The sequence below is a fragment of the Trichophyton benhamiae genome (genome assembly GCF_000151125.1).
Source record: "Trichophyton benhamiae CBS 112371 chromosome Unknown contig01293.0, whole genome shotgun sequence".
NCBI classification, from domain to species: Eukaryota; Fungi; Ascomycota; class Eurotiomycetes; order Onygenales; family Arthrodermataceae; genus Trichophyton; species Trichophyton benhamiae.
Window position 1 is genome coordinate 263,105 of NW_003315113.1, and position 22,402 is coordinate 285,506.

The 22,402-nt window shown below is 47.8% G+C and overlaps 9 protein-coding genes across 9 annotated transcripts; 6 read left to right on the forward strand and 3 right to left on the reverse strand.

Moving 5' to 3' along the window:
* Nucleotides 1-3: 3 nt before the first annotated feature.
* ARB_04046 (carboxypeptidase S1, putative) lies at nt 4-2,032 on the forward strand (the record flags this gene model as incomplete). Its single annotated transcript, XM_003017123.1, has 2 exons — nt 4-141; nt 212-2,032. 2 exons carry the CDS (start codon nt 4-6, stop codon nt 2,030-2,032), a joined length of 1,959 nt encoding a protein of 652 aa, XP_003017169.1.
* Nucleotides 2,033-6,051: 4,019 nt separating this feature from the next.
* Nucleotides 6,052-7,412, forward strand: ARB_04047 (uncharacterized protein; the record flags this gene model as incomplete). Its single annotated transcript, XM_003017124.1, has 2 exons — nt 6,052-7,066; nt 7,132-7,412. The coding sequence occupies 2 exons, from the start codon at nt 6,052-6,054 to the stop codon at nt 7,410-7,412; spliced, it is 1,296 nt and encodes a 431-aa protein (XP_003017170.1).
* Nucleotides 7,413-7,862: 450 nt separating this feature from the next.
* On the reverse strand, nt 7,863-8,515 carry ARB_04048 (4''-phosphopantetheinyl transferase; the record flags this gene model as incomplete). The annotated part of the gene is made up of 2 exons (XM_003017125.1): nt 7,863-8,009; nt 8,141-8,515. The coding sequence occupies 2 exons, from the start codon at nt 8,513-8,515 to the stop codon at nt 7,863-7,865; spliced, it is 522 nt and encodes a 173-aa protein (XP_003017171.1).
* A 421-nt stretch (nt 8,516-8,936) lies between these two features.
* Nucleotides 8,937-10,575, forward strand: ARB_04049 (uncharacterized protein; the record flags this gene model as incomplete). The annotated part of the gene is made up of 2 exons (XM_003017126.1): nt 8,937-9,081; nt 9,215-10,575. The coding sequence occupies 2 exons, from the start codon at nt 8,937-8,939 to the stop codon at nt 10,573-10,575; spliced, it is 1,506 nt and encodes a 501-aa protein (XP_003017172.1).
* A 342-nt stretch (nt 10,576-10,917) lies between these two features.
* On the reverse strand, nt 10,918-12,216 carry ARB_04050 (uncharacterized protein; the record flags this gene model as incomplete). The annotated part of the gene is made up of 1 exon (XM_003017127.1): nt 10,918-12,216. One exon carries the CDS (start codon nt 12,214-12,216, stop codon nt 10,918-10,920), a length of 1,299 nt encoding a protein of 432 aa, XP_003017173.1.
* A 59-nt stretch (nt 12,217-12,275) lies between these two features.
* On the reverse strand, nt 12,276-12,969 carry ARB_04051 (5-aminolevulinic acid synthase; the record flags this gene model as incomplete). Its single annotated transcript, XM_003017128.1, has 2 exons — nt 12,276-12,508; nt 12,588-12,969. The coding sequence occupies 2 exons, from the start codon at nt 12,967-12,969 to the stop codon at nt 12,276-12,278; spliced, it is 615 nt and encodes a 204-aa protein (XP_003017174.1).
* A 1,453-nt stretch (nt 12,970-14,422) lies between these two features.
* ARB_04052 (uncharacterized protein) lies at nt 14,423-16,238 on the forward strand (the record flags this gene model as incomplete). The annotated part of the gene is made up of 6 exons (XM_003017129.1): nt 14,423-14,553; nt 14,626-14,758; nt 14,828-14,912; nt 14,990-15,058; nt 15,115-15,756; nt 15,817-16,238. 6 exons carry the CDS (start codon nt 14,423-14,425, stop codon nt 16,236-16,238), a joined length of 1,482 nt encoding a protein of 493 aa, XP_003017175.1.
* An 834-nt stretch (nt 16,239-17,072) lies between these two features.
* Nucleotides 17,073-18,599, forward strand: ARB_04053 (cytochrome P450, putative; the record flags this gene model as incomplete). Its single annotated transcript, XM_003017130.1, has 1 exon — nt 17,073-18,599. The coding sequence occupies one exon, from the start codon at nt 17,073-17,075 to the stop codon at nt 18,597-18,599; it is 1,527 nt and encodes a 508-aa protein (XP_003017176.1).
* Nucleotides 18,600-18,993: 394 nt separating this feature from the next.
* ARB_04054 (uncharacterized protein) lies at nt 18,994-22,288 on the forward strand (the record flags this gene model as incomplete). Its single annotated transcript, XM_003017131.1, has 3 exons — nt 18,994-19,248; nt 19,378-22,052; nt 22,105-22,288. The coding sequence occupies 3 exons, from the start codon at nt 18,994-18,996 to the stop codon at nt 22,286-22,288; spliced, it is 3,114 nt and encodes a 1,037-aa protein (XP_003017177.1).
* Between the last annotated feature and the right edge of the window lie 114 nt (nt 22,289-22,402).

Consider the following 22,402-nt stretch of genomic DNA (forward strand, 5'->3'; position numbering starts at 1 on the left):
ACGATGCGCTTGGCCGCTAGCATTGCGGTGGCCCTGCCAGTCATTGGCGCTGCCAGTGCTCAAGGCTTCCCTCCACCCGTTATGGGCGTCACTGTGGTCAAATCCAAGTACGACGAAAACGTAAAGATCACATACAAGGAGGTATGCATTTACGTTGTTTGCACATCCTGAGCTTGTATCCTACAAGCAATCTGGCTGACTCACTGGATAGAATGACATATGTGAAACCACAGAAGGAGTTAGATCATTCACCGGTCATGTCCACCTCCCTCCAGACAACGATTACTTTGGTGTCTACCAGAACTACTCCATCAATACATTCTTCTGGTTCTTTGAAGCTCGTGAAGACCCCAAGAATGCTCCTCTCTCCATCTGGCTGAACGGTGGTCCGGGATCATCATCCATGATAGGACTCTTCCAGGAAAACGGCCCATGCTGGATCAATGATGACTCTAAATCTACCACCAACAACTCATTCTCGTGGAACAATAGAGTAAACATGCTCTACATTGATCAACCAAACCAAGTCGGTTTCAGTTATGACGAGCTTACCAACATCACTTACTCTACCATCAATGATACGATATCTGTTGCTGACTTTTCTAGCGGTGTCCCCGCGCAAAATCTCTCTACGTTGGTTGGAACTGGTAGCAGCCAGAAACCTTGGGCAACTGCCAACAACACTGTGAACGCTGCTCGTTCTATCTGGCACTTTGCACAAGTGTGGTTCCAGGAATTCCCTGAACACAAGCCTAACAATAACAAGATCAGCATCTGGACCGAGTCCTATGGAGGAAGATATGGTCCCTCATTCGCCTCTTACTTCCAGGAGCAGAATGAAAAGATCAAGAACCATACCATTACCAAGGAAGGCGAGATGCATATCCTAAACCTCGACACCCTCGGTGTCATCAACGGCTGCATCGATCTCATGTTCCAAGCAGAAAGTTATGCTGAATTCCCATACAACAACACCTATGGTATCACGGCTTATACCAAAGAGAAGCGCGATGCTATAATACGCGACATCCACCGTCCCGACGGCTGCTTCGACAAGCTTGCCAAGTGCCGTGAGGCCGCCAAAGAAGGAGACCCTCACTTCTACAGCAACAATGCGACCGTCAACGCAATCTGTGCGGAAGCTAACTCTGACTGCGACAAATATCTAATGGAACCTTTCCAAGAGGCCAACCTTGGTTACTATGATATTGCCCATCCTCTTCAGGATCCCTTCCCCCCACCATTCTTTAAGGGCTTCCTCAGCCAATCCAGCGTCCTGTCCGACATGGGATCGCCAGTCAACTTCAGTCACTACTCCCAAGCTGTGGGGAAATCATTCCACGGCGTGGGCGATTACGCTCGCCCTGATGTGCGCGGCTTCACCGGTGACATTGCTTATCTTCTCGAGAGCGGAGTCAAGGTTGCTCTCGTCTATGGTGACAGAGACTACATCTGCAATTGGCTCGGTGGTGAGCAGGTCAGTCTCGGCTTGAACTACACTGGCACTGAAGCCTTCCGCAAGGCAGGATATGCCGATGTCAAGGTCAACTCTTCATACGTCGGAGGCTTAGTGCGTCAACATGGAAACTTCTCCTTCACCAGAGTTTTCGAGGCCGGCCATGAAGTTCCTGGCTACCAACCGGAGACTTCCCTCAAGATCTTTGAGCGTATCATGTTCAACAAGGATATTGCTACCGGAGAGCTCGACATCGCTCAGAAACAAGACTACGGTACCACTGGAACTGAGTCTACGTTCCAAGTCAAAAACGAAATCCCTCCTTCACCAGAGCCGACTTGCTACCTCCTCAGTGCTGACGGAACTTGTACGCCGGAGCAGCTTAATGCCATTGAGAATGGAACTGCAGTTGTTGAGAACTACATTATCAAGAGCCCTGCTGCATCGAAGGGAAACCCTCCACCAACCACGACCTCGTCTCCCACAGCATCCCCTACCGCTGGAAGTGCCATGCTAAAGGCTCCTGTTGCAATGCTGGCAATATCAGCTCTCACTGTCCTTGCTTTCTACTTGTAGCATGCTTGAAGTATATACCTAGAACGAAAGTTTATACAGAGACATGCATATTTATGAAAGTCTAGAGCTCAGGTAATCTAACGAACAGTTTATATTTATTCATGAGCATTTTAAACATAAACACATCATAATCAGTAGAAGCGAAGTCGTAGCACTTATTACATAGAAATCACAGTCAACAATTGCTCTCACCATAAGAGCCCACCGCCTAAAGCCAAATCTAACATGCCCCGACACGCATAGAATGCATACCTTAACGGAATAATTCATCACATTGTTCATCCATGTCATCTCAACCGGTGACTGACTTGCATTTAAGACCCCGAGATAACCACCCCCTTCCCTGTTAACCATCCCCGTCCTTTTAAGATAGTACTCATTACCTGGACATGAAGAAAACATGAGTACCTACAGTCATGAGATTTGAAAGTAGATACGTACTCACTGCTGGGTGTCCAACCAATGCTCTATCACAGCCAGATAATCGGCTTTTTTCTCTGCTTGATCAAGACGAAGTTTTTTCCGCGGGACATCAGAATCTTAAAAGAAAAAGCCCATGGATATTCCATGCATAAGTCAGGCTGCCAAACACATCTCTTAAGAAAGAAATGAGCAGGGGTGCAAAGGGCGGGCAATATGTGCTCAGGTGCAGCGTACGGACCCTCATCAGACCCTGTATCCGAAGACACGTCCGGGTCGTATCCGCTGTCCGAAACGGAATCGCCAGCATTGGCGTTGGTATATTGGGAATATCTATCCTGGACCTGAAGCATATTCCTACTAGACGACCTGCGGGACGCGAGCTTTTGCTTCTTCTGGTGCCGTTGAACTCGAAATTGATGTTGATTCCGTAGACGTTGGAGGTAGCGTTGACGTCGACGCTCGTTTATATTGAGATGCCGCTGACCGACAGCTATGGAAGCAGCCGCAGCTGCAATGGCGGCTGCAAGCCCTGCGACCTCCATTGTGTCCATCATGTACTAAGTATGTCGGTTGTCCTGTAACTCGAGCATTGATTAGGATACATGAATTTAACAGGGAGATGTTGTGAGGTTGATATTGGCTCACGAGGTTAATTTTGATCAATATCAAAATCTTTTAACTCAAGTCTGTCCCTTAAATTAACTAGTTAGCGGCCGGCCACGGTAGAGAATTAACTCCAACGGCGGTCGTCAGTAGGTCAAACCAATACTCTGGTGAAACGTAACTTGAACAGCTTATTAGCATAGGGGATCATGGCCCGCGATTTGGAATTTGAGGGTGGGTAGCCTGCCTAACATAGAGGGCGCAAATACTCTGCGTGTTGCTCAACTGTTGTGTCATGCACAGACGCAAGAGAGATCTAGATGAAGTCACCGACAGGAGTAGACTGGAGCTGGTAGAAGTATTAGCCATAGTTCCTTTATAGATAACTACCTCAAATTTATACGCTGGTTTGCTGAGCTTTAACTGTCATCGAGAGAGACCCTACATCATCAGGCAGGTTCCAGCATCAACGCATCAACAGTATACACTGATCAACAATCAATGCACAAAGAATGTACTGTAGACATTCAGCAAATTGACGCGGAAAACACACTGGATACATGCATAGTCCTTATATTTCTTAATAGCCGAATACTGACAGGTGTGTAAGGGGCAGAAGAATATTCCCCCCCCAACGCGTCTAAAAAAACAGTGTGGATACATCAACAAGTGTGTCTTTTTAATTTCTCCTTCAGTCTCTCCGAGCTTGCGGGAAGATATGATGGAAAAAAAAAAAAAAGAAAGAAAGAAAAGAAACACCTAAGTTCAAGTATCAACTTGAACTTAGCAGCTAGATAAGAAAGGGGAGTGTGTTGTGGTGGTTGTCATTACTGTCATGATCTACTAGAGAGGTATCTAGTAGATCATGACAGGGGAACCTCGTAGAGATAACCCTAGAAGAAGTTAAGAAAGAAAGCCTGTAGAAGAGAAATTTGTAAGTATATGAAGAGCTAGAAGATAGAGAGATATAATGGTAGTACTTACTTGAGATACTTGATATCAAGTGGCTGCAGTAGCTTTCAAAGGAGAGTCTATAATGGAAACGCGGCTGTCAGAACTGATATCAATAAGACAAGATGAAGAAGGAAGACATACCTAGCAAGATGCTGAGACTGGCAAGCAGAGAAGAAAACTAGATGTACCAGTTTACATCTGGTTACTTGCTCGAGGGAAGAAAGGAAAGAAAGGAAGAAGGAGAAGAAAGGAGGCGTCAAGGCGGTTTTTATACTCGCAGATTTGGCGCTAAAGCTAAGCGAGGTTTGCAACGACGAGCAGGTGGCCGTCAACGCGTCATAGAGAGCAGGACAGCGAGCAAGTGACAGGACACCGACGGATTGTTCCAGAAACACGTCCGGGGGGCTGGTCATCGTCGTGCTTTGTTCCCATGAGACTGTCCTGAGGTGGCTGGGTCAACAAATATAGAGAAGGCATTGAAGGTATCAACATGCCAACACAGTGCGAGTACTTTCGCTAGAGCAATCACACATATATCAAACAGGCTAAAACAAATGTATGATCGTGGCTATCTTCTTGTTCTATCATATCCAAAGTTTGGTTTCTATGCTCAGCAAAGGGCCAAATTTGTATATCCAAAGAATCAGGCAGCATGGTGGTATGTGGTATTGATATAACCCGAGTCTCACCCATTAAAGGTAGATATCAACCAAGGAATATGATATCTCCAGAGTCTCCCCCATATTAGAAGTATCTTCTCCTAGGTCTACTCTATGCTAAGCCATAGCCGGAATAAGCCAGTCCGTGATGGTGTCTCTTCTGGTCTTCCAAGCTACTTACAGTGAACAAAGCCTTTGAGGCCTTCCAAACAATGGCCAATATGGTATATGGTATCCTCCGGGCTTTATATAGCACTTCGACATGCGATATGCAGCTTTGATAATGGTATAGTCTAGCTGTGGGTGCCAGCCATCCAATGGATACATGGTATAAAGGACAGTAACCAAAGTACACTCTGTACCGGCTCTATCATCGGACCTTAGCAACTCAGACATCCTCAAACGCCTTCAACGACTACAGATTTATCTTCTGTTCATCATCTCCATGTCCTCTTCTTCGCTTCTTTTATATGTGTTTTTGCTTCTCCTAAATCGGACGTCGAAAAAAACGTTAAAGCGCTAAAATTTGTGACAGTACAATACCGATGATGTACCAGACTTCGCAGAGGTATTGTCAGCGTTACCATGCGATTACCGCTATAAACCTGCTCTGATTGGCCAATTCTGCAGTCCGCAGAAGGAAAAAGAAAAACGCGGAAATCCTACTGGTCGATCGGCCCTCACCGCCTTCACATGCCGTGTTACTAAGAAAGGAATAAAAAGCGCAAAGCCGGGAACTTTTTCTTTCTCTCAGTCAACTTTCGAACTTCCACAAAAAGCCCACCGCGAACAACCCGCGAACTTCACCGTCTTGCTCAACCACCAGCCTTTTCGTCTTCTCTTTTCTTCTTCTCTTCTTTCTCAACAAATTATCCAAGTCCTGAAGGGCAGAAAAGTGCTTATGCGCGTGCTCGCTTCAGTTTTCACCTCCCAAGTATGATGACTCCTCCCTGGCTCCGTGGAGAGCTGAGCTCCTGGAGGGCTGGATGAATGTGGATGCTAACGTGTCGTCTTTGCTTTAGGACTACATCTCAGGTATGGCCTTGATCTTTTTATGTTCTACGGAGAATATACTCTATGGTGTTGATAAATCGAGACGATTACTGACTCATTGTTAGACCACCTGTGGAAAGCCGCAGTCAACTGAGTCACCTTTGGACCGACTGGCCTATTCTTCTACTCAGCAAACAACGAACGAACAGCATTAATATCTATCGTCAAAGCTCCCGCACACTATCAAAATCCGTCAATATGTTCGCTGCTCGAGCTTTTCGATCCCTGCCATTCAAGGTCCATGCGGCTCACGGCTTACCCCAGCGGTTTGGTGGGCAACTCGGTGGCCAGACACGTATGATGGCCTCCGTAGTGAACGGGGGACCCATGTCTGCCAAGGCCCCTTCAGCTCCATCTGCCATCGAACGTGCCACGCTCACCATCCGTAACGGTCCTATCTTCCACGGAAAGTCCTTTGGTGCAAAGACCAACATCTCTGGTGAAGCCGTCTTCACCACCTCTCTTGTCGGATATCCAGAGTCCCTCAGTGACCCTTCCTACCGTGGTCAGATCCTTGTCTTTACCCAGCCGCTTATCGGCAACTACGGCATTCCGTCTTCGGAGCGTGACGAGCATGGCCTGCTCAAATACTTCGAGTCACCCAGCCTCCAGGCTGTCGGTGTCGTCGTTGCAGATGCCGCTCTCAAATACAGCCACTGGACTGCTGTTGAGAGTTTGAGCGAATGGTGCATCCGAGAGGGTGTCCCTGCTATCTCTGGCGTTGATACTCGTCAGATTGTCACTTACCTCCGTGAACAGGGCTCTTCTCTTGCTCGAATCACCGTCGGCGAGGAGTATGATGCCGACCAGGATGAAGCCTTCATTGACCCGGAGCAGATTAACCTTGTCCGTAAGGTCAGCACCAAGTCTCCCTTCCACGTCAGTGCTGCCAACAGCACCTCCCATGTTGCCGTCATCGACTGTGGAGTGAAAGAGAACATCCTCCGAAGCCTCGTCAGTCGTGGAGCCAGTGTGACCGTCTTCCCTTATGACTACCCAGTCTACAAGGTTGCTCATCACTTCGATGGTATCTTCATTTCCAACGGTCCCGGTGATCCAACTCACTGCTCCCAGACCGTCCACACTCTTTCCAAGTTGATGCAAACCTCCCAGATTCCCATCATGGGCATCTGTCTCGGCCATCAGCTTCTTGCCCTGGCTGTTGGCGCCCGTACTATCAAGCTGAAGTATGGTAACCGTGCCCACAACATCCCAGCCCTTGATCTGACTACCGGTCGATGCCACATCACCAGTCAGAATCATGGCTATGCTGTTGATGCCAGCACTCTTCCAAGTGACTGGAAACCCTACTTCGTTAACCTCAATGACAACAGCAATGAAGGTACGTAACATGCTCTCTTTCTTTTTCCCCCCCTTCACTGGAATCTTGTCTAATATCAAATTTAGGAATGATTCACAAGACCCGACCTATTTTCAGCACTCAATTCCACCCCGAAGCCAAGGGAGGCCCCCTTGACTCATCTTACCTGTTTGATATTTACCTCGACAGTGTTCAGAAGTACAAGGCTAATCAGGCTATTAACCAACCTGGACGTGACAACCGCCCCAGCCCCCTGTTGGCGGATCTCCTTGGGAATGAGCGAGTCGGTGTTAGCATCGACCGAGAGTCCCATATGGCCTCTGCCCCTGAAGAGTCAGCACAGACTCTTGTTGCTGCCACTGCTTAAACGTTCTCTTTGTCACTCACTTGACATGCCACTTTGACTTTTTTCATTGCTGTTATTTTCCAGGAGGTGTTGATAACAAATTGTGTTATGCCCCGAGATATTCCTATATAGTATTTACTCATTGGCGCTGCCTAGGTCTCCATCTTAGTGAATTCCATTTCCCTTTATCTTCCATTTAATTCGCCTATCTCCCTCTCGTTTATCCCTTGTGCCTTTCCCGCTCTTGTTGCCCTTATCGTGAATTTCTATGTATTACATAATCTTCTGGATGACGTGAGAAGTAAACCTCGCTTCCTGAAGTAGACTAGCCCCACTTAGTCAGCACACACACATACAAAGATCTTTACTTCGAGCTTTTGCACGAACTTCCTCTCTTCTTCAACCATCCTCATCATCTACGAAGAAAGGTATGTCTTCCATCGTGGTTCTGTTAATGATGTCTTCCAGTCACTAATTGCCTTTCATCCACAGCCTCAGCAATTCTCGAAGATGAGAGCCAAGTGGAGAAAGAAGCGAGTTCGCCGCCTCAAGCGTAAGCGCCGTAAGACTAGAGCCAGAAGGTAAGTTGATATCAATTCCAATTGCTACCTCACATTGCTGTGAAAAAAGAATAACATAGCTAATTCCCTCTGTAGCAAGTAAACTATTTGACCGCTCTGCCTCAGCCAAACCAACTCAATGCAAATACTCCAGTACTCCGTGACCGGCGAAAGCAAAAACCAACACACTTCTAAAGCATGATTTCCTGGAGGAGAAAGCGAATACTCGGGTTTTTGCCATGATTTAAAGGTCGGAATTGATCGCACAAATCGACTCTGCTTTCCTACAGTCAATATTCGCACTTTACTTCGAGAATCCCACTTGCGAATATACGATTTGATCTCGACTCCGGCATTTACAGTTCTTTCCAGAAACGCAAGGTGGTAGCGGTTTTTTGTGATGGTTCCGTTATCCGATTTCTGGATTGATGCTTCGATTTTTCTTCTCTTCTTTTCGTCGATAGCGGTGCGGGGTGATAACTGCGTTTGAATCATGTGGCGTTTTATCATTTGCATGGGATGGCAAGGCTGATCAACATATGAAGGAGGCATGGCCTCGTTCATCAGAGATGGTTAAAAGTTACTTGGACGGTTTCTCGATTCTGATGATTTATGTGCTTATACTTATTGTAATTATCATGTCACTTGTGCCTTAATGATAGTGACGAGTCTCAGAATATGAATGAAACCGAAGGTTTTCAAGCAATTTGTTCCCTGTCCATCGCTAACAGTCATTCACTGTTCGAGTTTACGGGCTCCTTGCTCTGATTTCGACCATTTTCGTAGTAAATATTTATTTTTCCCCGGGTGGTGGTTGTGTGCTTGTGCTTTTCTGTGGAGCTTCGGCGCAAAGACTAATTTTTTTTTTATCTTGGACATCAATCAATCATTATATATCAATTACTACCATCTCACACAGCTCAAGGACGACCAAAGAAGCAAGCATATTCCTCATTCCCCTGACAATTAAACGGATATAGACATCATGGTCGGCTCACAAGTCGAAAAGAAGAGAAAACGGGCATCGGACCGGCATGACAGACCAAGCAAAAAACCTGCCATCCACTCCAACCCTGAGCCAGCAAAGGTTCAGTACTTGAAAAACACTGCAGGACATGTCCCTATCATCGGTATACCCCCATTCCATTCAAAAGAATTACCTAGTGGCCTGTGATAACCAGAAACACGTCTACTGACATTTGATCAAGAGATATGATGCTCTCGGAATCGAATTATGGACTTAGCTAATTTCTTGAATTCCAGCTTCTTCGCCTGGCCTCACGGTCCCTGAAACATTACCTTTAAACACATATATAAAACCGCGACAACAGCGCATGAAGCACACCGAGAATGCGAATCTAGCCATGACAGAAGCATTATTGCATACCTCTGGACACCCCAAGCTTAATTTCACCGGTAGAGAAGGCGAGAACCAGCTGGATAACCTGTTGAACCACTATCTTGCGGTCTACGACCCAGAGGACAATACCGTCCAGCTCCTGGAGGCTAGGAAAATGATGATACGAGGATGTCCGCGAGAAGCCATCGAGGAAGTGGAAGAAGAATCCGAAGGAGAGGGCACTGTATGTTTATATTTCTATCCATCTGTAGTGGCGGGCTATATGCTAACAAGTTGGAAAACACAGAAAACTGTACTGTCTCAAAAGGCCGCATTGGCAGCAGCTTTTGGAACAAAGCTTGCCCGCAAAGCAGTTGCCGCCATAACAGAAAACGCTTTAACGTCGAACGCCTCAGCTCCATCCACTCAAGCAGCAGAATCAGCTCTGATCTCGTCCATGCCTCAGGATGACATGACAAACGCGGCAGCAGAGAGGTCTGCCCAGGCTGAAATCCAGGCTTCCAAACCACTCCCCCAACCGAACCTATCCGCCACACAACCTGCAGATGTTTATAGTATCGAAAGCCTGGTTCCCAGTGGTCTGCTTACACTGCGCAAAATACCGGTGCAAGACTGGCAGGCTGCCGTTGCTGCTTCAGAAGGTATAACTACCTCATCACGCTTTGTAGCAAACAGAGTTGAAGCAGCTGTTCAATCTGGCGATAAAACTGTGGTGCAATTGCTTCGTTTCATATTGATTCTGATCGAGTTCTCTCGATCACTCAAACGATCTCCTGGTGGTGGTCGTGGACTTGATAGCAGGAAGCTTCCTCCTCGTGAGGACTTGCGCCATATTCTTTCCACGGCAGTTGATTCAGAGACAAACACCACGCCCACAATAACAGATTCGTTCCTGGACTCGATACGTCGGAAGTTTGTGCCTCAGGGCTCGTTCCTTTCACGAAATGACATCACATTGTTGCATACCACTATATGTGCTATGTCGTTGCATATCCCGCCTGCTTCTGGGAAGACAGGAGGAAGCAATGTGAGTGAGCTTGCCACTGACCCGGCAGATTTACGTGATGACCTGCGGCTGGAGAACGATACAATCCTGAAGTATTTCCGGGAATTGGGCTGCAAGGTTGATAAGCCTAGGGAATCGGAGTTTGCTAAGTGGAGCATCAAGGGTGGTAAGGCAGAAGCTGCTTCGAGGAGAATTGCAAGGCTGAAGATTCCTGTCGAATTCCCCAAGATGAGCAGAGGAAGGGCGCCGAGAAGGTAGATAGATTTTTCGAATCAGCGACTATTTCAAATAGGTTATCTGGTCTTGTAAGTGCTACGGTTATTTTGAGAAGGATATAGAAGTAAAATAGAATTGCCGAAGTAAAAATATTGGAATTTATTTGTTTATATATATAGTAAAATGCCGGAAGGCTTATATCAAAAACGATGCTGCAAATAGTCTTTATTTGATTGAAATATGGCATGTCATATTCAATGAAGGAGTACTATCGCAAAAAAGAAAAGAAGTTCGGCTTGGGCATATTCAAGTTTAGAAAAGGAGCGTCGATAGTTGGGAGACTGGCACAAAAAGTAGTATCAATCGCATAGAAGGGAAAGCAGCTTAAGCAGAGGCTGAAATAGGCTGATTGGTATGCTGGAACTGAGACTCCTTTGCCTCAGCTGCACATTCACCGGCCAATTCACGGATCATCTGTTCTCTATGTGCTGCCTCAGCCTTCAACTCGCGTTCGATGGCAGCCTCCAACTTCTCACCAGCAGCGAGACCAAGTTGCTCGTCTGTCCAGAGAGGGACATTCTTCTCTTCATGGGCAGATCCAACGCCAAGGAAGCCACCGGCGGCCTTCCAGTCACTGGTCTTACGAATGCCGAGCCGTTCCCAGACACCCTTGAGAGCCTCAACAAGATGATCGCGGTATTCCTTTGTGTGGCCGGGTGTTGGGGTAACGCGGAGACGTTCTTCCCCGCGTGGGACAGTAGGGTAATTGATTGCTTGTACGTAGACACCGTAGTCTTCCAGGAGCATGTCCGATGCCTTCTTGGCGACTTCGGCATCTCCAACGAGAATAGGGACGATGTGAGATGGATTGGGAATAACGGGGATATCATTTGCATCTAGGGCAGATTTGACTGCTCTGGTGTGGAGTTGCTGCATGGTACGGTCACGGGTATAAGAAGATTGATATTCGATGGAGGTAGTCGCACCAGCCATTGTAGCTGGGGGTAGAGAGGTGGTGAAGATGAACCCAGGGGCAAGGGAGCGGATGGTGTCAACCAGGTCTGCTGATCCAGCTATGTAGCCTCCTACGCAGCCATAAGCCTTGCCCAGGGTACCAGTAATTATGTCGATACGGTCCATGATGGTGCCCCTGATATCTGCTTCAGGGTTGGCGTAAGCCTCGTAGTCGAGATGTTCAGCTACACCAGCACCGTGTGGTCCGTACATGCCCACAGCATGTACTTCGTCAAGGAAAGTAATAGCACCGTACTTCTCGGCCAAGTCACAGATGGCTTCAATAGGGGCAACGGATCCGCACATGCTGTAGACGGACTCGAAAGCAATGATCTTGGGGATACCAGGTGGTAAAGCGGCAAGTTTCATCTCCAAATCCTCGAGGTCGTTGTGTTTGAAGACGTACTTTTTGGCTCCAGAATGGCGGATACCTTGGATCATGGAAGCATGGTTGAGGCTGTCAGACAGAATCACGCAGTCTGGCAGTTTGCTGCCGAGAGTGGCCAAGGTAGCGTCGTTCGCAACATAGCAAGAGCTAAAGACAAGAGCAGCCTCCTTCCGATGAAGATCTGCCACCGTCTTCTCTAGGGCAACAGCATGCTGGTTGTGACCGGAAATGTTGCGTGTACCTCCAGCACCGGCTCCGTAGTTGTCGAGTGTGTCGTGCATACTCTTCAACACATGAGGATTACGACCCATACCGAGATAGTCATTGGCGCACCAGACAGTTACTCTGTCCTCCGGGGAGCCATATGTGCCCGAGGAAACTCCTTGGCCAGACGGTTGATATTGTTGAAGTAGCGGTAGGACTTGTCCTTGAGCTTCTTGTCCAGCTCGCCTCGGTAGAAGCCCTCATAGTCGAATTTCGCAGTAGGCGATGGGATAGCTGGCTTGGGACCAGCAAACGTCTCTCTCGCACAGTTCAGCTGCTCGACGGTGGCTCGCGGAGGGACCGGGACTGCTACTCAGCCGTCAGCATCTCTTACGTCTATCTCGGCTAATACTTTTAGAGGCTCCGACAAGACGGCAAGAATACATACCTCTACCCTTTCCACGGGCCTGTTGGTCAACAACGGCCGCCTGGGCAGCAGTAGTATGCAATCCCTTCTTTGACACCGGGCAGAGGGCTTTGCCATGGGCCCGGTGCAGGTTCTCCCTGACGAGGCCAGCAGCGCCAGCCGAGCGAGGACAGGTACCAAACGCCCTCGCCTCGCCACTTCTCAGGGCAATGCGGGCGCTCTGGACGGCGAGAGCCTTGCCCATGACAGGGCAGCGCCTGGCAACCACCTGAAGGTTGGTGATGGTGCCTCCAACAACGCTCGAACTCGGCCTGGTGGTGGTGGAGAGCGCTCGCAGCGTAGCCGGGGCGGTCTTCTTTAGGAACGGGCAGAGGGCGCGGGACTGCTGAAGCAGAGACTCCATCTTGTATTGCTGTGTCTGCTTTGCTCGGCACTTCTGTTCTGTGTATCCGTCGTCGTTCGTCAAAATGAATGGCAACTTGTCCTTTTCTCGTCTTTCTCGCCTTTCTTTCTATCTTCTTCTCTGCCGTTTTTTGACTCGGTTTTTGTTCTTTTTCTTTTCTTTTTCGCGCCTTTTTTGGACCGAAAAATTCTCCGTATAAATAAGCTGATTCTGGTTGGTCAGACGCATGTGATGGCTGAGTAAGCAAGTCAAGTCATGTGATCTATTAATTGTCACGTGAATGTAAGAATGTTGACTAATCAAAGTTCAGGAACCTCAAAAGAAAGGCCTCTGATTGGTCAGATGCATGTGGCTGCTGAGTAAGCAAGATCAGCAGAGCTAGTTAGGACGGATTACCTAAACCAGCTTAACCCGTCCAGCGAACTCGTCAACTCAACCTCAACTTCAGCTTGCGGTGATCGTCCCGTCGCTGGCGTAATGTCATTTTTGAGAACGTCTTACAGCAAGCCCATGGGAGCAGACTCATCACGCCCACAGAGATCACGGCGTGCAACTATTTTAGAGTCTCGGCCTACTGGAGCCACGTAAAGAACCAGCCACGGAGCTTTGGGGTTTGGAGCAGGAGAACGAAGTACTTCAGGCATCCGCTTCCATTGGAACTTTGCCCCGTTCTTCGAACGCCCAGAAGCGCTGATGAGAATCGCTGAGTGAATTAGCTGCTTTATCCTACCTTGCACAGCACCACAGAGTACTCCGTACGGAGTATTCTTTTCGTTGGGCGAAACTCGTGCAAGGTGCATTGCAGCCACCCTGGTAACACGTATAATCAAGCCAGCATCACCCCTTTGGATATATCAATGAGTTGCCACAGTCTGGAGACTACCATTTCAGCCTGTTCTGCAGGAAAGGAGACGATCCTCGTCGATACAGATAATATCGGAAATGTGGTACGAAACGAATAGACTCATGCTCCAAGCTGGTAACAATAATACAGCTGGTGATCACTTAACACCCCGGATACTGGTGGAATACCCCTCTCATTCGTGCCCCATTTTTATGTGCAGAGGAAGGTTATGAAACTGATAGGAACAGCCCGAATGAGGACCAAATTTGGTCCATAAGCCAACAAACCCAAAAGTAGCGGCTTATTTTTCCAACCAGGCCAAATTCCAATACCTGCTAGGCTGACATTAGCTGGCCATGAAAACAAAGCCTACCTCTTTAATATTTTAGAAGTGGAATTTCCCATGCTGCTTGCCGACATCTCACCTCTCCCCCTTCATATCTTCATACCCGCAACCTATCCTGAAGACACTCTAAAGGGATAGGAATATGCTTGGATTATTTGAGGACGGGCTTTTATTGCCCCGGGCTATTGCCCTGCCCCTTTTGGGGAGTGTGCTTGCCTTGGTGGCCACAGGAATACTTTTCGTCCTCGCGGTGGATTATCACCATGGTTGGAAACGAAGGAGATTTCTCGGCACTATCACTCTCATGGATGATACAAGTTACTTCAGCCCCCGTCTACGGCTATGGAGCTCCGGCCATAACTACATGGAAGGATTCGCGCGCGGGTATTCAGAGGTAATACACAAAACTCTCTTGCCCAAAAGTCACGCTTCTATGGTTCCCTCTTGCTCATTCATATCAGTATAGCAAAAAGGGCAAGCCTTGGGCCGTGCCTCTGCCGGGAGGCTCAGGCGATATGATAGTCCTTCCTCATCACTGTGGAAAAGAATTTTTCAACTTACCGAAAGATAACCTCAGCATGAGGCACATGATGTCAGATGTATGTGCTAGTACCCAAGCATATCGCAAATTTTATGCAGCCAAGTTAGCTCAACGGTTTAATATGTAGGAAATCAACTTCAACCACATCCTGGATGCTGCCTGGAAGGTTCCCGTCGAGGCCATGCAAGCATGCAACAAGCCGAGCGCCCTGAGTAGGTTAACCACCACGCACCTTCTTTCGATAAACCCATCTTCATGAGAACTCTGATTAATCTTTCATTATCTGCAGAAAAACTAGATCCTCTTATCATGAAGGAGGCTGATAATAGCATTAGTCAAGCCATGGGCTCATCAAAGAGTATGTATTGCTTCCGCACAAATTGAAGTGGTTCGGGCCGCTAACTATAAGGGTAGGCTGGAACGAAGACTCTATTTTCAATATATCACTTCAGGTTCTAATTGACACGGGTGTTCTCCTTGTTTTCCATCCTGGCTTTGGGCGAGAAGCAGGACTTGCAAAACAAATGGGTGAATATGTCGGTCAAGTTGAAGCACGAACACATCTCTACGAGTCAATGCCCCGGATAATGGGACCTCTTCTGGAATTATTCGCGCCTGAGTGTCATCAGATCAGATCATCCATGAAATCAATGAAAAAGACAATCGTGCCGGAACTTAGACGTTTACTTAAGCAGAAACGAGCGAGTCCACCAACCAATGACGACCACTTCTACGCCAGCTCAATGATTGAACTTGCGCTGAAAAAGGGACCCCTAACCCGCAATGGAGTGACGAAGGATGAAGAACACCACATTGATATGATGGCTGATGAGACCATGTTCATGTTCTTTGAAGCGGTCGAACCCACAACCATGATTCTAGCCGCTTTCATTGCCCGATTTTTACGCCATAGAGAGTTCCTCGAGCCGGTCAGGCTCGAACTGGAACAGGCCCTGAAATTGAATGATGGCAAATGGAACTTCGACCTCTTCAATCACACCCCGAGGTTTGAGAGCTTCAGCAGGGAGGTCCTACGCATGGACTGCATCAATATGGGTAAGTTATGATAATAATTTTGTCATCCTGTGATTCTTACGCTAAGCACAACCTGTGTAGTTGCCGGTAGTCGTCAAATCGTTAAGGAACCAGTCACAATCAAATCACTTGGCATGACTTTCGGCCCTGGAACGAACCTCACTACATCTGGTGCATTTACCCATCTAGATCCTGACTTCTACCCAGATCCTACAAGATTCGATGGCAACCGTTTCTATAAACCTGATTCAGCAGCCAGCGACATCCTCCGCGATACGATCTCACCTAATGAACAATGGGTGTCTTTCGGACTTGGAATCTCGTCATGTCCCGCAAGGCTACTGGGGACCAGGCTGTGCCAGATCATGGCCGCAAAGATACTCTTGGGTTATCACATAGAATTGGCACATGAAGATGGCAAATGTCCAGATTTCAATATATATGTGGATGCCGTCGGAATTCTGAACCCAGAGATCAGGATGAGATACAAAAGCCGGCAGTAAAGCTAGAAACCATGCCTCCGGAGCGAGTGAGTGAGTGACACTGATGTTTCCAATGGTTAATAATTGCCATTTTGTAAACTGGTTTGAAGTAAGACAAAAAGCCATTTTTGAGAGTGTCGGGACTAATTTTTCGTGGATATCCCCTAATATAACATACTATCTACATTTCTTAGACCTAGCCCTCAGTTTCCGAGGGATAATTTTGCTCTTAGCTCACATCGGAAGAAGACAGGTCACACCGCATAATCGACTTGGGTTTCGTACAAAAGTGGACTTGGAAGTCCACCTCCCCAAAAGCTTGTCACTACGTAGTAATGCATACTCTAGCAGTGATCTGATGGACCAGGAGATCCTCAATATTTAAACTAGTGCAACCAAGTTCATACGGCGGGCGCACAGCATCCATTGTTTGTTCCCCACCCAATTTATACGGGGAGTGATCGCTTCTCTCCCCCTGTACTATACTAGGTTGTTTGAGCTTCTGGCTATTCGACCAGATGCGCCCTCGGTGGAGTAGACTCATGCAGGAAGCCACCACTGAGTTGGTCAAGCCATCCGGCCAGTCATCACCCACTCTTTTCCCCAAATATCAGCCAGGCGGGATTAAGACATCGCCGTTACCCAAATATTAGTCAAGGGTTCGAGGATCAAGAGACATGTAGCATTCTAGAGTAGATATATAGAAGTTCATTCTCTGACCTTGTTGATAATTGGAGGAACGTTCAAGCTTAGTTATATTCTCTATACAGTCAGTATCAAGGTCCCATCCCCCTCAGACAACCTTCCATACCCTTGAGAGAGGCTTGGAGCACAAGAGAGGAGAAAGTGATAAGAATGCTTGCCTTGCTGGCTCTCGCCTGCATTTGCCTGGCCATTTATTATGTCGCACCTCGATTTTTCAGTCGCCATCTTCCTCTCCCTCCCGGACCCCCGTCGCTGCCGGTTATAGGTAACCTACATCAGATACCAAAGAACTTCCGGTGGAAGACGTATAAGGAATGGCACGACAAGTATGGCCCTGTAATCACTGTCAAATGCGGACTGAAAACGATGATTTTGCTCGGGTCGCACAAATCAGCCAGAGATCTCTTGGATAGACGAGGAGGTATCTACAGCTCACGTCCCCATTTTGCCGGACTAGGAGACTATGGGTTTGGCGGCAAGTCGATAACATTCCTACCATACGGGCCGAGGTGGAAACAGCGAAACCGTATTCAGACGGCTCTTGTCAAGCCTAGTATGACGAAACGATATCGTGTTCTCCAGGACATCGAAAGCAAGCACCTTTTGCTCAAGATTCTGTTGCAAGGAAGCGAGTTTTTTGACATCTTCGAGCTCTACCACGCTAACCTTCTACTCGTTTTGATGTATGGCCGGAGAATTGCAGACTTGGGAGAACGATATCAAGAAGAATATATCGGGAATATCACCGCTGTCGAACACGCGTTCCAGCGTAACCATGTGGTGGAACCTTTCCCATGGTTAACTGAAGTATTGAGCTTTGGCAAATGGAAAGCCAGATCACAAAAGGCGATTAAAAATCAGGAGAGGTTGCTTGAACAGCTCACAGATACGGCACTTATGTCACGTTCATGGAATTGGTGCAAAGCCTTAGCCGGGGAAAAAGAGAGGAATAACATCGACAAAGAAGATATAATAATGACATCTGCGGACCTTTTTGAAGCCGGTCACGCTGTTCCGATGACCCTGTGCGTCTTCGTCATGGCAAGCGTATTGCATCAGGATGCCGTCAAGGAGGCACAAGAAGAGCTTGACCGAGTTGTAGGGCCCGATAGGCTGCCAACATTCGACGATATGCCGAATTTGCCCTATGTCAATGCCTTTATAGCCGAGGTGCAGAGATGGCGGCCCATCGCTGTCACCGGGATGCCTCACGCAGTCATTGAAGATGACGAGTACATGGGTTACAGGATTCCAAAGGGCACCCCCGTGGCAGCCAACCACTGGTCACTGGAGCACGATGAGGAAATCTTCGGTGATCCCAGCAACTTCCGGCCACAACGATGGATCGATGACTCTGCGCTGCCAACCTGTCCGTTCGGGTTCGGTAGACGAGCTTGTCCAGGGCAGTATCTTGTTCGCGATACACTCTTCTCAGTGATATCACGGATGCTCTGGGCATACAACTTCGAATATGCCTATGATGAGGCTGGAAATAAAAAGGAAATTGATCCGGACAATGTGTCACAGAGCCCGGACTCGCAGCCGCTGCCTTTCGATGCAGTCTTTAGCATCCGTAGCTCGAGGCATCAGGAGATAGTGGAGAACGAGAGCAAGGCTTGTGAACAAAACCTGGATATTATTCTCAACAAAATTAAGCCGAGTGAGAAGGAGCTATAGAGTTGCCTTGCATTTGTTTGAGCACTCTGTCTAGAGTTTTGGGCTGGTGCTGTTTTCATGTCTTCCCGATATAATATATCTCAACATAATTTCCGAATAACGGAGAAGCATGCCTTTGGTAATAGCTCCAGAGTCCATAATAGAAGAGTAAAATATAGCATTCGCGGGGTATAATGATGAAAAATGCCACCATTTTTTAGTCTTATAATGCTGAATGTAAGGTAATACCGACGAAGTTGTGTTGTTGACGTTGAAAAGAATCGATCTTTTGATGCTTTAACCAGTCAACTAACTAGAGGACAGACAGCCATCGACCCACTTAGTCTCCACAAACTTCTTACATAATATGGAAGTTAAACTTCGCTGTTCAGCCTCATTAACTTAGTTACTAAGAATGACCAACTTCAATCTCCACTGCTCAATAAATAACTACCTCCATCTACCCTTGACAATTCCTAAGCAAGTTAAAGCAACAGTATCTTTCGTAACGCAAGCGCTACTCTACGCTGCGCTGGGCGATCATGTCAACTCTCTCAAGCGGCAAGTCAGGGAGCCCGCATTCCTTTGCGGTGTCGCTTTCACCAAGGACAGAAGACGCATTTTCCAGTTACGACTACAGTACAATAGCAGAGCCAGGTCAAAATGGCAGGTAAAGCTCAGAGGCGAGATTACATGAAACCGTTTATTGACGATTCTCGAAGCGATATATATACTCCTTAAACCGCCAATATCACGCACTGGGACCCTTCCTCCCACCGCAGCCCCTTCAACTTCGCAGAAACCGCCGACGTCCAGGGACATACCTCCCGTTACTCTCACCACTATACCCCCCGTCGAGCCCTTGGTTTTTAAAAACTACCTCAGCCAGATCGGGCCCCTGTTTGACACCCTCCAGCGTATGAAGCTCGAGTACGAGAACCGCGGCACACAGTCGTTTCGTCAAGACACCGCCACTGACAAACATGAGGAGTTTGCACCGCGAGAAAAGTCAAAGATTGGTGTTTCGAAACGCGGTCAACTTGCACCTACTCCACTGTCTACAATTCCCTCCGTCTATTTCGATGAAAATTTTCGCCTCGAGGACCCGCGCACATTTGATGTTGTCAGTGAGCATGCGGAGGTTGTACGGCAGCCACTATCCACTATTGGAAACCGTAATAACGACACAGATGGCATTGTTGCAAATGGTGATCCGCATCCTGCCAGAAAGGCGCTTACTACCGATGCCATATTGCAAGAAAAATTATCGTGGTACATGGACACCGTTGAGATTCATTTAATATATTCGATTTCGAAAGCGTCAACCTCTTTTTTTGCCGCGCTCGGCTCCCTTCGTGAACTTCAGACCGAAGTATCCCACTCCGTCACGAAGATCCAGAAATTGAGGGAGGACCTCGTACATCTGGACAATGCAATGATAGAGCACGGTTTTGAGATCATCAGAGTGAAGAGAAGACAGGACAATCTAAGGAAACTGGGAGAGGCCATCATGCAACATCAATGTGTTCTCCGCGGCGTCAGCCATTGTGAGGAGCTCGTAGACTCTGGAAAACTGGAGACGGCTATACAACATATCTCATACGTCGAACAGCTTGTATCCGGAACACTGGATCCGAAAATCGGCAGCGAGTTGTGCTGGTTTCTGCCGAATTCATTTACCAGGCTTATCGATCTACGCCAACTGCACGTCCTTGAAGACCCATTGCAAAACATCGGCCAGCTTCGCCTGCGGATATGGAAGGGATACGAAGCACGATTGCTGCATGTCCTTTTGTGCGATCTCCGCCAACATGTGTCCAGTATTCCGCCGAGAGATACTCTGTCGCGCTGGACTGATATCTCAAAACGCACACATAGTTCCCTATCGACACCCGCGCCCATGACGACTGCAGAAAAATTGCGTGAGGAACTCGTACCTGTTTTGCAGGGACTTGGCCAGTCGCAGTATCTTGCTGCGGCAAGTACCACATTTCGCGAAGCCGTTATTCGAGAGATGAAGTCTCTGATTCGCCGACACCTTCCTAGTTCTACGGATGACGATAATGAATCTATGGTGTCTGCCTCTACGCTGACAAGCGGTCGACGTCCGAGCCAGCAGGAAAGGTTGAGCATTCTGTCTCGCAACTTGCGTGCTCTCAGCCCTGAGGATGCCCATGTCTTCTTCGTCAAGGTCTACTGCCGAGTAGGTGAGGCATTACGGAGGCTTAGTGTACAGATCAAAGTTCTACTCGATATCACAAGCGGGATAAAGAAGAGCCCAAGCAATGTACTCACGTCTAGCCTTTCGGAGAGATGTAATCTACAGGAAGACATGACGCAAACCCTTGATATGTCGAGCCTCCTGGTACAAGCAGTGGACAAGGTCGAGTCAGAAATGACAAAAGTTCTGCGTGTCAGAACCGAGCAAACGGTTCGCCTTGGACCAACTGAATTCCTACGCTACTTTACACTGAATCGCCTGTTTATCAATGAATGCGAGGCAATCTCTGGACACTCAGGAACGGCTCTCAGGGGTGTCGTGAACAAGCAAATTCACGACTTTATCCCACTTCTCCACGAAGTAGAAAAGCAGAAACTAGCGCAGAAGATGGAGACTGAGAGGTGGGAGCCGGTCAATTTCAAACCCCAGGACGCATTGATCCTGGAACGCGTGGTCCAATCCATGACCACTGATTCCTCGGTGTGGCTTAGTTACACAGATGTCACTACGGCGGCCCTAGAAACAGGTGAACGGAATTTACAAACTAACTATGAGGGGTCTTCGAATACTGCTAAACAAAATAAGAAGGACCCGGCACTGGCAGTCATTGATGAGGAGAAGTTTATGCTTGTCGATTCGGCGGCATTTGCACTTCGCGGCATAGAGCAATATTTAATCCTCCTGGCATCGATCCCCAGTATGGCCAATGAAATCTCGATGGCCCTACTCGACTATCTCACACTCTACAACTCTCGCACACAAGAGCTCATCCTCGGTGCTGGCGCTAGAACCACCGCTGGACTAACTAACATCAATACTAAGCACCTTTCTCTTACCTCACAATCACTTTCGTTCTTCATTACTCTGATACCATACTTACGCGAGTCTATCCGCCGTCGACCATCAATTGTAACATCTGGCTTAGCAGAGTACGACCAGCTAAAGCGCTTATTTCAAGACCATCGGTCCTCTATCCACCACAAGCTCATTAGCATAATGAGTTTTCGCGCAACCCTGTACATCAGGGAGATGGAGAAGATCAAATGGGATGACGAAGACGAGATACAGCGGAGCGTCAGCCCACATATGGAGACGCTCACGAAGGAAGCACTCACGCTACAACGAGTGCTGAGCAAGTATCTTCCGGGGTCTAGTATGAGTATGATCATTGGGCAGGTATTTGAGAGCTACAGGGAACAATGGGGTAAGGCATTTGAAGATGCGGTGATACGGACTGAGACTGGGAAATCAAGGTGAGCCTTTACCTTTGAGGATAAGTTGTTGATGGGCTAACCCATTGTGCAGGCTTCTGCGAGATGCAGAGCTGCTTCAAGCAAAGCTCGATAAGATTGATGGTGCCGAAGAGCTCGGCACCCGCATGATCGATATTGTCAGAGCAAAGCAAATCTCATCCCAGCCAGTGTCCAGGAATGCACCATCCAGCGGGGACATACCTGATGAAAGTAATTCTCCGTCTATTGTAACTTAGAATATGCCCCTTCCGGAGAATACGTAAGATATATAGCAAGGACATGCGTTAATACAGGCTATGGAATGGCCATTCTAAGAAGAGTTGCCAACGAAAACAACATAAAACGTAGTC